This window comes from Lates calcarifer, linkage group LG4 (assembly GCF_001640805.2).
Source record: "Lates calcarifer isolate ASB-BC8 linkage group LG4, TLL_Latcal_v3, whole genome shotgun sequence".
Taxonomy (NCBI): Eukaryota; Metazoa; Chordata; class Actinopteri; family Centropomidae; genus Lates; species Lates calcarifer.
The window spans coordinates 19,012,635-19,026,935 of NC_066836.1; the positions used below are offsets into that span (position 1 = coordinate 19,012,635).

At 39.5% G+C, this 14,301-nt stretch overlaps 1 protein-coding gene across 1 annotated transcript in view; it reads right to left on the reverse strand.

The window, feature by feature from the left end:
• Positions 1-1,470: 1,470 nt before the first annotated feature.
• Positions 1,471-14,301, reverse strand: part of LOC108883868 (probable G-protein coupled receptor 158) — a 61,347-nt gene continuing 48,516 nt past the window's right edge. Inside the window, exons 8-13 of the mRNA XM_018677417.2 lie at positions 14,065-14,203; positions 10,057-10,162; positions 8,246-8,392; positions 7,391-7,634; positions 6,199-6,755; positions 1,471-4,404 (exon numbers count right to left, since the gene is read on the reverse strand). Of these exons, the coding sequence (XP_018532933.1) occupies positions 3,430-4,404; positions 6,199-6,755; positions 7,391-7,634; positions 8,246-8,392; positions 10,057-10,162; positions 14,065-14,203 (2,168 nt within the window). The 3' untranslated portion in view covers positions 1,471-3,429. The remainder of the gene's footprint in view (positions 4,405-6,198; positions 6,756-7,390; positions 7,635-8,245; positions 8,393-10,056; positions 10,163-14,064; positions 14,204-14,301) is intronic.

Consider the following 14,301-nt stretch of genomic DNA (forward strand, 5'->3'; position numbering starts at 1 on the left):
CAGCCAGTTAATCGTCATGTAGCTGTTGGACTTGTTTTAATGATCGTATTATGAATTACTCGTTGCTACAGTGATGACTTGCATTTATTCAACTACTATAGGCTACTTAATTATAATTGTGACGAGCTTATATTATACTTCCATTTTATGTTACTTTATACCACATTTCATATTACTCTACTACACTTTGTTTACATGTATAGTTGCCAGTACCTTGAAAATCTAAATCTTACATACAAAATGAGCAGCTTATAAAATATGATGCTTTACATTAGATTTAACTTTACATGCATCATCATGCATCACCGTAAGACCTCTCTGATACTTAGTGCACTCCTCAAATTATGACAGCAAGACATGTAATGGAGTATTTTTAAAATGTGGTAATACTTTCACTTCAGCAAAGGATCTCAGTATTCTTCCACCACTGCTTCGTGGTGAGAGCTTAAATCCAACTGTGTTTGTAAAAGTGCATCACTGAAATACTGTATAACCATTATATAGACTAATTTCTACACAAAACTTCAGCTAATACATCTACATCATGGTTTACTCCCAGTCTCAGGTACCAGACCACTTTACTGTGTTCTTAGGTCATTAATATGTGTGTGTAGAAAATGTACTTAAAGTAGCAGCAGAGTGGTCCCTATGAGAATTATAGTATTGAAGATTATATTATAGAGTTATTAGTGATGCATTGAACATGTAGGACATGTCAAGATGGAGCTAATTTTAACAACTTTATAGCTATTCATTTGGGTAGTTTAATCTGTAACAATGTGTTTTACCAAAAGATCTTATGTTTCATTTGAGAAATCTTAATCTAAAATGTTGTCTTATTGTGAACAATAACTGAAGTGTAGTATACTAAAATGGACAATATGTAACTCTGACATGTAGTGAAATAGAAGTATAAAGACACTTGACTCAAATAAAAATACTCAAGTAAAGAATATAGAAATTACACTTAAGCACACACTTGGGTATATTCAATTACTGTCTAATCTAGATATGAAGAGGCTTTTCAGAGTTTGACTCATGTTGGTTCCCAAATGTGTCCTATTTTACAGTAGGATACTTTAAGGACAATATTTAGGCAATTTATACAAAATTGTGATTCTCATCTTCCACATGGTGGCAGTGTTGTACAGACTGCTTGGGCATCAAGTACCTGCTACAACAGGAATTTACAGTGTGGTACACAAACAGGTTTGGAGGTTGAAGAAAAATTGAACTTGTTTTGTAATGAACATTGATATTCTTTTTAACCACTGACGGGTTAAAATTAGTTAAGACTTATGATGGTCTGTGGGTTTTTTTGTAAATTTAAATGTATATCCACTGAGAGTAAGTAGTGCTGTGCTAGAGAAGAGCTGTGTTAAGTGTGTCCATTTTGATAGACATCAGCAGGCGATCATGCATGAATCATTACAGTCCTGAAGCAAAGTGAGAGCCAAATCAGTGACAGTGGAGTTTTATAGAAATATTTAATTCCGAGTTGAGAACAGGATATTTACCATATGTACATGCAACACAATATGAATGTACAATATAAATACTCCCATGTGGATGCTACAACAGTCTGTAACGTTTCGGAGCGACATTATACAGTATAACAAGCATAAAATACATTTAGTGGGCAAGTTGCAAAGTTCCATTTCAAACAGCCTTAAAACTATCTGACAGAATAAAAACTTGTGAGAGTTAGATTGGTGGGTCATGTTTATTTATCGAGCCTTCCACATTATCAGTGCTTCTCCTGCATGCCTGATGAGAATAAGTAAAACATGTCTTAATCTCCCACAGGAAGTTCTTTCCTAAAACACTTGATAAATACATGACAACATCTGACATCTATATTAGAAAAATCCCATGTGCTCCTAAGTCTTCTTTAAGAATTTCATAATATATCGTTTTTATGCCTTCTGGTGAAATTCAGTGTATCATGGCCCCATGTATTTTCACTGTCATGCATAGTACACAACCATAATGAAGCTGAACTGACTACCGTGTGTGACTGCATTGCATTAGGTGTCAGTGGTGGGTGGCTGATCACAGGACAGAAAGGCTGACTCCTGTTGTTGTTGTTGGAGATGATGTTGAAATGGTAAATTACTCATTTTCTGTCTGCGAGAAGGTGGCAAAAAAAAAAAGCTTTGGTCATGCATAGTGGTGGTTTCAGCAGTTGAATATGTGCAAAGCTTTAGAGGAAGGTGCAGTCAAGCAGATGTAAAATGGGCGAATAAGTGATAGAGGAAATGCATTATTCACATCATCCACTCTAGTTGGTTTTGGTCCTTGAAAGACTTCACATTTTCTATGTGTGTAGATAGCACAGCCTGCAAGGCAAGAGTGTTTGTTTGTTTTTTGTGTTTCTCATGTTAAGATGGGACGTCCAGGGCAGAAATATAGAGCAGTAAATAAATGTCAACAGAAGGGAGAGCCTCATGGATATTTTAGCACTGCTCAACTGCAACTGCAAGTGATTTTAAATATGTGTGTGCATTATTGATAGCAATGCACATCATTTCAAAAGCATCATGTGGTACATAATGAGACAAAATACCATAGGCAACAACATCAAAAGTTCCACTGTCATATTTGAGTACAAGTTAACCAATGAACATTTAGTTGTTGGATGCTTGATACAGTAGTTTGCCACATGCAATGGCTATTTTTTTTTTCAAGAAAAATCTGTACTGTATACGGAGAACTTTTACTGAAACATATAGTTCTCTTCATTAAGATGTACTGCAATCCCCCATTTCTCTAATCAAACAGATCATCTTCATACCATGAATTATGGACTTGGCCTAAAGCTAAGGCATCACAGCTGCGTCTGGGGCTTTGGTCCTGCTTCTCTAAGCTAACATACTATTTTTCCTTAGGTCTTTTTCCCTGCCTGCTTGTTTTCATCATCAGCATCTGACACATTAAGTCTCCACAGGCTCACTGCATAACATAGAATATCATCAGCACAACAGGGGAAACACGCGCTGCTATTCAATAAGCTTATTAGGTGAAGCATTTCCTGTGTTTGTGGACAAATGATTGTCTGATCTGCTGGTAAATATGATTCATTTACAAATCACCTTGATGTAACCAGTGTGATAAAACATACATTTAATGTAACTGACAAATGGGCAAGCAAAAGTGCTGACTAAAAATTCCTTTAAAGTGACTTTAAGGTTGCATTCATTGCAATGTAACAACGAGAAGTTTGCTGTTTAGCAAATAGTCATGTTTGGATAGCATCAGTGGACAGCAGGATAAATGTTCTGTTCCTCGCAAAATCTTTTACACTAAGGTGACTCAGAGAAAAACTTTCAGATCAGATACATTGTTGGATCTTTATCATTCGGTTTCTTTGCTTTGTCCTCTGCGCTGTCAGTCTGCGAATACAAAAAAATACAATCGTCGCACCAGTCATCATGCCCTCTCAGAGTCCTGCTCCTCGAAGTCCCAGGGGCAAACGTCAGCCATTTTTGCCCCACTGATGACTGCAGGTTTGTAACTACTACTCAAAGAGCCCTCTCTCTTCCTCTCTGGTGAGGGTTTAGTTTTCTGAGCAAAGCTGGTGTGTGAGGGCTCAGTCTCCCGGGGGAAAACCTCCGCCCTCCTAATCTCCATAACCTCTGGGTCTCTGGTGGAGCTCCTCCGCCGCTCAGAAACCGGCCCACTGCACTCAGACGACTGGCTAACCCGCCTCCTCTCTGACGGTGGCTTGCTGGAGGAGCTCCGCCTTTCTCTACTTTTCTCCCTGCCTTTCTCCTTCTCCGCTTTGTGGTTGGATGAGCAGGAGCCTTTCCGTTTCTTCTTGTGTGTGGTGGGGCTGTTGCAGGTCTTCTCCTGTTTAGGTGAAGGTGGGCCGGTGTAATCCCACGGGCAGATCTCCACCATCAGGGAAGGAGGCTGTAAAAGGCTCCCTGTGGACTTGGAGTGGTCTGAGTGGAGCCCCTTGGGTTTCCCATCAGTGGGTGTGACACTTTTCTTACGTCTAATCCTGTCTGGGGAGATGGAATCTGAATCTCCTCCTAGCATAGGCTGCTCATCAAATTCCCAGGGGCACACATCCGGCTTGAGAGGCAGAGGCGACCTGGGTGGCCGAGATTTTCGTAATTCCCTGCCTTCCTCTCTTTCTCCTCCTTTATCCTTGGAGCGACGCCTGTTGGATGGGGACTGTCCTGTTTTCTGCCTTTGCTGGGACCGGCTACCTTTGGTGATTCCGGAGCTGCTGCTGCCTCTCCGGCCGCCAGTGGTTTCTCCAGGAGCAATGGAAACATGTTTCTGGGTTTTTGTTTCAGAAGGGGTCTGAGGTTCCTCTAGTTCCCAGGGACAAACCTCAGACACATCATAAAGGTTCTTCCCAATCTCAGAGCAAATGGAGGGCTGGCTGCCACTCACCTGTTAAAATCAAGCAGCAAGAAAACTGTTTGCAAAACAGCCTCAGCTTAAGGTCCATGTACTTGCTTATTATGGGGCTTTTGACCATATTACACAGTCCTAGGCAGTGGATACAGCCAGCTAGTCAAGATTGGTTTTCATTATCAAATAATTTATGATTAATCAATTAATTGTTCATCAACAAAATGTAATAAAAAATTATGAAAAATGTCAAAAATGTTTAATATCTCAAGCCAATGCCTTTAATTTGTTTTCCCTGTCCAAAAGTCCACAGCCCAGAAGGTATTAAGACAAACCAAATCTTTGTTTACTTAGCTGTCACATGTGATATCATACGCTGCTCCAGTTTTCCTCTTTTAGAGAGATTTTACAGTGCTGAACATTTTGTGGCAACTGCTGACTCCCTGTAACTTAAAGCTGCTGTAATCAATATTGTCATATTATCAATAGATCAGGTGACTTCTTGTATGTGAAAGGGTCGCTTGTAATGATGAGCCCACTGATATACACCACATGACTCTATAGTTTCCCTGAGTTCAACTGAATGTTTTAGCTTCTTTTAGCTCAAGCTTAGTGAACATAGTGGAGCGTTTAGCAGGAGAACCAGACATTTTCCTCAAAAGTTACCAGAGATCAAAACAAGCTGAAAGGAGAGTAAATATTGGACTTCACTAAAGATATGTCAATATTGCTCCATATCTCCTTTAAAGATGTTTTTATTACTACATAGCCAACATTAGCATTAACAGCTGTTTACTTATCAAGAACTTCAGCCATCATGTGTTTAGAAGATGAGAGGTTAGAGTACACCCTCTGGGCAGCACCACTTCATCCTCTCATGTTGGATTGAGGGCAGACTGGACACGACAGTAACTCACTATCGCACAGTGATTACAAGATGGGATGTACTGGGGTTGATGGTTGGCATGCTAACTTGAGCAAAAAAAAAAAAAAAAGTGAAAAATGTGACAGAAATAGAAGCAAAATAAGAGTAAAAACTGGCATAGCTTTTCACCAATGGAGACAGCTCTCAGTGAGTTAAGGAAGAAACTTTGATGCTGAACTTTTCTTCTTGACTGGTAAGTAAACAGCTGTTATGCTAATGTTGGCAATGTAGCAATAGCGAAATCTTACACTTAATAGCACCTTCAAGTGTAAACAGGCATCTCTTTGCTAACAAAAATATCTTTGCCATATCAACTTAAAAGGTGTTAATACATCAATGTTGTGTTTACAGCTTGCTTTGTGGCCACAAAATCAGTTATTGCAGGTTTACAGACTTGCCAGATGTTCTGACAGCCCAACCACATAAGGGATCCTGACTGGGATCCTACTGTTAGTCCATCCTGGTCTATAGTCTGGGCAGGATTTTCATTATCGACTCTTTGTATTCACTGGCCCAGAGAAACAAAACAAACAAGCCTCACCACAGTCTTCCTATCCTCTACATCACTGATAAGATATTTCTGTATATCTGCTCTGTGTGAGTGTCTCCATCTACTCAGATGCGATTAAAAGTTCTGGCAAAAGCTCTTAAGTGGAGTAAGATTTTATGAGTCCCCAGGTAAAGAATGCATTTTACCCAAAGATATATGATCAACAATCACAAAACAAAATCTGGCAAATCCTCACATTTTAGAAGTTGGAATCATAGAGTGTTTTTTTTTTAATCAATAACTTGCTGTTGAAAGACTTTGTCAGTTGATTAACCTACCAAGCATTTCAGCACTAGAGCTAAAAAACACACAAATGGATCAATTAGTTGTATTTGAAATGTAAATATGTAAAAATCACCTGTTGTTTCATGATGCCCATCTTCATTGGTGTCTTGGAGTACTCCACTGACTGGCTGATGATCATTTTTGGATAATGCTCAGGCGTCTCATCCACCTCTGACAGCATCCTCCCCTCCTGTCCCTTTAAACCCTTCTTACTAGCATCCTCCACACTTTGCGTCTTGTTGGTAAGCCCAGGCATCTTCTCTTTGGCACTGGCGATCACACTCAGGGACTTCTGCATGATGGAGGTCCGCAGGTGGACGGGCTTCTTCTCATGTGTTAGGTTGTGAGCACTGGCTGATTTCCAGAACAGCGGAACAGACTCAGTGGACTCGGCTGGTTCCAGTCTTGGTGGGGTTGCAGCCGGTTCTAGCTGCTTCTTGGCATGTCTCCGGCCGATGAGGGAACCCAGAAGAGATCCTTCTCCGCTGCCTCCAACAGGAGTCATTTTGTCTCCTGCAGTCGAGCCAGTTTGGCTTCCAGTGTCCTCATCCTGGTCACAAACGTGGTCATAGCTGAGTGACTTCTTCAAGCCCATGACTTTGTTCTTCAGGGAGTCATCCCGAGGTTTGCCTGAGGGAAGAATAATCAGCAGACTGGCATGAAGTGGGATAGATACATGATTATTTAGTTGTAGCCACACTAACAGTGGCTCTATGGCTGGAAATTTCAGTCTGCTGGTTGGTAAGCCTGGTTCAGACTGAAATATCTTAGTTATCAAATGGACTGTCATAGAAGTTTGTACAGACATTGATGTCCTGCAGTGGACAAATCCTTGTGAGTTAGGTGATCCCCTAAATGTTCTTCTAGTGCCACCAGCAGGTCAAAATTTTAACCAGCTGAATATCTCTACATCTACTATCTAGATTGGCACAAAAGTTTCATCCACTTCCACAGCCACAGTTCCCAGATGATGTAGTCTAAACTTGTTTTTTTTTTTTTTTTGTAATATTTTTAATGAAGCGTTCAAATAACAAAAGCATTCACAGCTTACTTATAAGCAACAATAACAGATTTTGCAAAGGGTTAAAAAATATAAAGGCAATTTCTAAGGATATGGACAGTTTAAAACCCCTACAGGCTCAGACTCATCTAACAACTCAGTCATGTACCTCATTTCAAAGGTGAAACTCAGTAATAGGTTCTCTTAATTCCCATGCTGCTGCTATCATGTTGCCTGGATTTAACAGGTGGAACCAGGGACTCACCGTGATGACTCGGTTCAAAGGGGTTTCTCTTCAAGGTGCTGCGGTTGCTGCCATGTTCACTGCCGTCCTCGCGACTACACTGGCGGTGTATGTGCATCGTCTCTGGGATCTCTGTTATTCGTTTCATCAGGGAGCGGCCCAGGCCTTTCTTGGAGTTGCGCTTCTTTTGGAGATGAGGGTTATTGGCAAGCATCTTCTTACGTTTGTAGACTTCCAGCTGGGCGTACAGTTTCTTCAACTCATCCTGAAAAAAAGAAGGAAACTATAAATGCTAGGTAGTTTACATTAATTACATTTCAGACAAAAAAACTAAAACTATGATACAAACGTCCACAATACTGTATTGTGATAGACAGAAGACAGAACAATAAACAGAATCACAAGCGCTCATTATGATACTAAAATATTTATTTCACAATTAACACTATTACACATGTAAATAACAAGATTATTATTCTATTTAGAGTTAGGACAAGCTGTATATTCTGTAAATGTTACTATTACACTAAATCTTGTGTCACATGAACGTGATCAATCTTGATTGAGTGATCATGCCTATTGTAAAAGTAAAGCTAGTCTGACCCTGAACATGTTCAAGTCACATATTCAAGTCATCAGGAACAACACACACAAAAACACTGACTGACTTAGAGGATTGTTACACCCCTTTTATGTATCATATCTTCATAAAATATCATTGCATCCTGCTATTGAAAATAGATCCATATGGGCTTTTAATGGTATACAAGGATCTAATTGTGTTTGTATAAACAACAGGGAGCAGCAGCAGTAAAGAATCCTTGTTTGGACTGAACCAGACTTAATATCTTGCCATGATTCTAAATGCTACTTCACCCGTATATCCTCGGGGTCCAAGCTGTGCTCGCTCCAGGCCGAGGTGATGCTGTTGTTGAGGTAAGAGCCAGATCTTCCCATGTCCAACTCCTCCTCGTAGGCCTCTGTGGCAATATCATCCCTGGCTTGAGTCCCTTTGGACAGGAACTAACACAGATGGAGAGCAAGGTTAAAGAATGGCATCACTGATCCTGCACGAAGCCTGAGAAGAAGATACAAACCTACCAAGTCCTATGATTTGATTTATTGAATTGACAAAATGAATGTGTTGGACAAAGCGGTGATTTATATTGGGCTGGAGGTGAACAACAATTTGCAGGAAAATATTTACTGACATAGATTTTAAAAACACCTCAGTAAAAACAAATGGTGAATACAAGTACTCATCAAGTTAAATCTAAGTTACTCAAGTGAGTTCCTTTCAGTTCTTTTTTACTCTTTTATTCTGTGCAACTTTGCAAATCATGTATAACAAATTCAGATTTATGCATTTCAGTGCTCTCCTCTTCATTTGTATTCTTATGTACAGACACAAAAAGTGAGGTTATTGAGAGGAAAGACTGATCCTTACAGAGAGGTTTGATTGTGACTTTATTTCCACGGCCAAATTGTTTAGCTTTGCTTGAATAACAAATGTAGGAACAAAGAGAGGCCGCTCAGATTCGGGAACAGACGCTGTGTGAGATTTGCATCCTCCCATCATGCTTAATTATCCCAGTGTACTCAACTGACTTGCACTTCTGAGGTGCCTAATTAAGAAAGAATGAAAGAACGGAGAGCACTGATGGTGTATTGCATTTCTCACACAGCAGGAGAATTAAATGTTTTCCATCAGACTTGAGAGATTGCATATAAAGACACCCGCGGGAGTGCTTAACTAAATTAAAATAACCGCTAACGCAGTTTGAATGAGTTTAAGGTAATGGTAGCAAATGTGGCTGTGTGTGTCTGTGTGTATTCCAGATCACTAATATCAAATGAGGTTAAGATGATTAATGAACTATTGCGTATACAAGCTACAGTACAGCAGTAACCATAATGGAAACCTCTCTGTGCTGAATATAACCCTTATTACAACTGAGAGACTTTCTAATAAATACTATTACAAGAAAGAAAATTTGAACTTTCTATGTAAGCTGCTCTCTTCTCAACATTATTTTCCCATTCAGGTATTGTAGATACCTGATCTCTATGGAATTAGAGTGGTACCTAAATACTAACCAAACAAATTCACATTTCGAGCACAAAAAACAACTTTTTCAGGAGTTGTTTAATGATTAATGGGAAAGGAAAGAAGAAAAAAGTTTATATTCATTTTTTTAAACCTTTCCCTTATCTTTGCTGTTTTGTGAAATATCAAATCATTGACAGTTTAAGAAACTATGTGACAAGATTAGAAGGGAAACCTCCCTATAAGAGAACTGCTAACAACTCATACACATCTGAGATATGACAAAGAGCCCTGATTACACATTAATTAGCTAAATCCAACTGTCACATAAATGTAGTGGAGTCAAAAGTAAAATATCTCCCTCTGAAACTTGGTGGAGTGGAGCTATAAAGTACAGTACTAGTTATTTTCCACCCCTGCTCTATAATTTTTTTTTTTTTCCTCTGTGATCAAAATGTCCTCCTGCACACTCATTCTGAACTTAGGCACTAATTCCACTGAATCTTAGGTCATAGGTTAATGTAGGTTTTTAACATGGAGTTTGTTGGTAGTCCCAGAATTTTCTTTTGTTAATTGTTAACTAACAGGCATTAAAGTAGTAACTGACATGGTTCATGGGTTCCAGTTGTTAAAGCATTACCTTTGGAACAAGCAGCAGGCCCAGAGTCACAGTCACAGTGAGATGAGTGTGAGCAAAGAACAACATGAGCATCCAGTCAGGGTGCAGTCCTGGCACCAGAGAGAACCTGCAGGAAAAACATCGACAGGAGAGATTCTGTTCATTCACCAGCACTTTATCAAAGTCTGTCTGAAAGCCAGTTGAACTAAGTACTTGTTGTCTGTGCTAAGTCACACGTACACACACACATACACACACACACACACACACACACACAGAGAGAGAGAGAGAGAGAGAGAGAGACATTAAAAGCAGCCTTTACTGAATCTCTGGACGAGAACAGAATGAAATGTACTACAACCCCCAAGGCAATCTTTTCTTTATAAAACTAACTGTAAACAGAAGAATAAAAGCAAAACTGCGAAAATTATAAAAGAAGCAGTTTACTGGAACCAGTACTCTTTTTGAGAGGCAATCTGTAGAGGTTATGAAAAATGTGTTCAACTAAACTTGGTTTTGAGGTTAGTGCTGTTATTTCATGCTGAGGCAAGATATATTTTGGATGCTCCATATTATAGAGCCTCAGGCTTTGCCAAAATAAACACATGAGAACATAAGACAGAAGTTTTTAGCTATGCTAGCAGGTAAAAGTTCAACAGAGGATATTTTACTTGTTACTAATTAGCAAATGTTAGAATACTAAAATTCAAAATTAAAATGTTGAACAAACATTATACGCACAAAACAGCATTTTAACATGCTGCTGTTGTATGTAGTATGTAGCTTAATGCACTGTGATAACTAAACTCAGCTGCTAGCATGCCCGTAGACTCCTTTGCCCCCCCCCCCCCCCCCCCCCCACCCCATTTTCTACTATCTCTTCCTCTGATACAAAATGTTAAACACTCTATTTCATCACCCAAACTCTTTGTCTGTGTGTCTCTCTGCATCTCTTCAATGACTGTTCCTCATTACTTAGACTCTGGAACAAAAAAGTGCAGTATTCTACAGTGTAAGCACAGTAGTCTGCAGTATGATCAATAGCCATGCTGTACAAAAACACAGTATTCTTGATTTGGTGGTGTGGTGAAGACTTTCTAAAAGCTACAATATAGACAATGAACAGGCACTATTAGCTTGATCATCTCTCCTTTTGACATAAGTTCTGGCATTAGCATTTAGCTCCTTGGTACACAAATACAATGAGATTTTAAGAGTTTATATGTTTTATAATTAGGTTTCAAATGATACTGCAGTGTGTTCCTGTGTCTGGGTTGGTGGTATGTCAAATATCTCTTATTGCACTTCCTCTACTCTAACAGGATTGGCTGGGTCTTCCAGTCATTGTGCTGATGTCTTATGACATGTGGAATGACATGCATGTATCTGGACTCTTACTCAGACAGTGAAACTATGATATGGATATGGAAGAGCATCACAGGCAATTTCCTATACCCACAAACACTTATATATATCCTTAACTGTCTGCTCTTCCTGATGATTTTAAAATACATTTTTCTGCAGTTATTTTGTTATTTTTCTAAAGCTTGTAATGATCAGGTTCCTGCTTATATGTGTTAGTATCAGTCTGATCACTGCTTATTTATTTATTTTAATATTATCTTTTGGGGCTTTTGCCTTCATTGGATAGTGGAGAGAGACAGGAAATAGGGAGAGAGAGCAGAGAAATGGCATGCAGCAAAGGTACGGTCAGACTGGGAGTTGAACCGGCGACCAGCTGCTCCGGGCACCGAGGCCCAGTCTGATCACTGCTTGAGATTCTCCAGCACAGGAGAAAGTCAGTCAGTCACATTGTTTTGAAAAGTTTTTATAAAAGTTTACAGAACAGAGGAGAGATACTGTTTTCTGTCATCATCAGCAAAACACAAAGTCAAATAATTTCACACAAAGGAATCATGTCCCATTTCTGTCACCACTGCCTCAATTCAGACATGTGCAGAGTCTATGTCAAAGCTCACAGCAGCAATTTTGGGAGCTTCTGGTCTCTTTTAAATGCTTCATGTCATCATTACTATTATTCTGTCTCTTTTACATCATTGTTGCTATTGTATTCATTATTCACCAGAACAATTAATTGCTCTAATTTTTGCCAGAGAATGGGAAAAGTACACAAAAAGCTAAGTGGGCTTTGAGAAGTAGCTGCACTTTGGCACCAATTTTCGATTATTTAGGAGGTATTAAGCTAAGACTATTGTGTATTTTGCTTAACATGCGTGAAAGGATATTTTTGTGCCAGCACCAAATACTTGAGTGTGTGTGTGTGTGTGTGTGTGAGAAAGAGAGTGAGGCCTGGAGATAGTGTGAGTTGTTTCCCGTCATTCATCAGAGATCTGCCAAGGTGGCTCAGAGGTGGTTGGCCCTTTACTCCCAATAATCACATTCACATTCATAACTCATATTAGACATACAAAAGCATAGTGTGTGTGTGTGTGTGTGTGTGTGTGTGTGTGTGTGTGTGTGTTTTCATCGTCCCTCCCACATCACACAAACACATCATCACATCCTGCACAAGTCCAGCCTTATCTCTGGACGGCAGCAGCAGACTGACTCTGTCAGCTCAAAGAAGAAAAAAAAAAACCCTAATGTTTTATTCCCCACCAAGAAAGAGCAGCTTGATTTATAACAGTTTCACACCACTGATGAAGGTGTACCCAGTGGACTTTTCAGTTTCTTAACAGATTAAAAAGATGTGATCTTTTCTTTTCTTTTTTGTCCCACTGAGCACAATGCACAGCTGCTTAAATGGAAAAAAGTTTTATCGCAGGAAGTGTGACAAATGGAATTTTTTGCCTGAGGCTCCTAAAGCTTTTGTGTAAAAATCACCTGACCACTTTTATTCCCACTGCAACAAGACTGACAAAGTATTCTGTGGTTTAGGAGTGCTGTAAAAGTTTGACTTCTACTACTTGCACCATTATATAAACAGTGTAGTTGTCTTTTCAAAACCCATATATTCAAAAGTAGGCACATAAAAACTGCTTGTTTGGGATACGGTGTAAGCTCCCAAGAGGCACACAAGAACGCATAGTGAGTCAGAATTTACCAAGTGAAATATATTTGACTATTCAACAATACTGATATATATTCTAGATATTTTTTCATTTCAATCAAACGGCAAGTCTCTGCAAACTGAGTTTCCTCCAGTACACGCATAAACAGAAATCAACTGCTGCCTAAAAATACAAAAAAACACGATTTAAACCAGCTTCACGTGTGATTTGCAAAATATCTGACACATGTTGTCTTTAACAGTTCTGACACATTTGGCTTATTATTGTTGTTATGGCTAACACATTAGCTAAATGTTGCCTATTTTCACATCCAACACACATATACAAACATTGGTATTGTGTTTGTGTTTGTGTTTGTGTTTCTGGCTATCTATTGAATGTAGAATAATAATAACAAAGAAGATTTAAAATATCCTGTTTGAATCCAGTACTGTAACTAGAGCAGTTGCATTCCACCTCAGTTACACGGCACACAGAGTTTATTTTGGGTCTGGCACAAAAGATCTATGCTGTGTCTCTGCATAGGGAAGACATTTTTTATGAACATCCTTTCAAGCGGCTTACTCTGTGCTCTGCTGACACTGTTCATTTCCCTGATGAAGAGTAAGGGTGAACTCTCTGCCTTTCATCTGACATGTTCAACACTTGTAATGCCTGTGCTAACAGGCAAATATCCCTATGATTATGATTAAACAACAGCTTGTGCTGCAAGAAGGGGTAAAGTCATCCAAGCCCCTTGCCATTATTCATGCTATTTTCTCATTACTGTCACAGAGATGCTCATCAAGTCTGTGCGATACCTCATTGTTCTACAGTCTTAAGTCTGTTTCACGCCTCTTTTATGTCCCATACCCTGATACCCTGTATCTTCCTATTTCCTTCTTCTCTCTCTCAGTCAGCATGCAAGAGGACAAAATTTAGTCATTCACTTCTCGCTTTGTCTCACTTACGGTTCAGGCCCACTCATGCCTGTACCCCTGCCATTTTCCTTACTCACCTGATGATGTGGAAGATGGCAGATATGAGGAGCTCATTGTAGATGGCCACAGCCATGTAACGTGGCTCGTGGAAAGCCGAGGGTACAGTGCGGACAGCGTAGCACAAGTACACTCCCCACAGCAGGAACAGGAACTCCGCTGGGCAACAAAACAAACAACAAAAAGGTAGAGATAGAGAGATAGTTAGAGGACATCACCTGATTTAAAGTATGTATTTCCTGCTAAAAAAAAAAAGG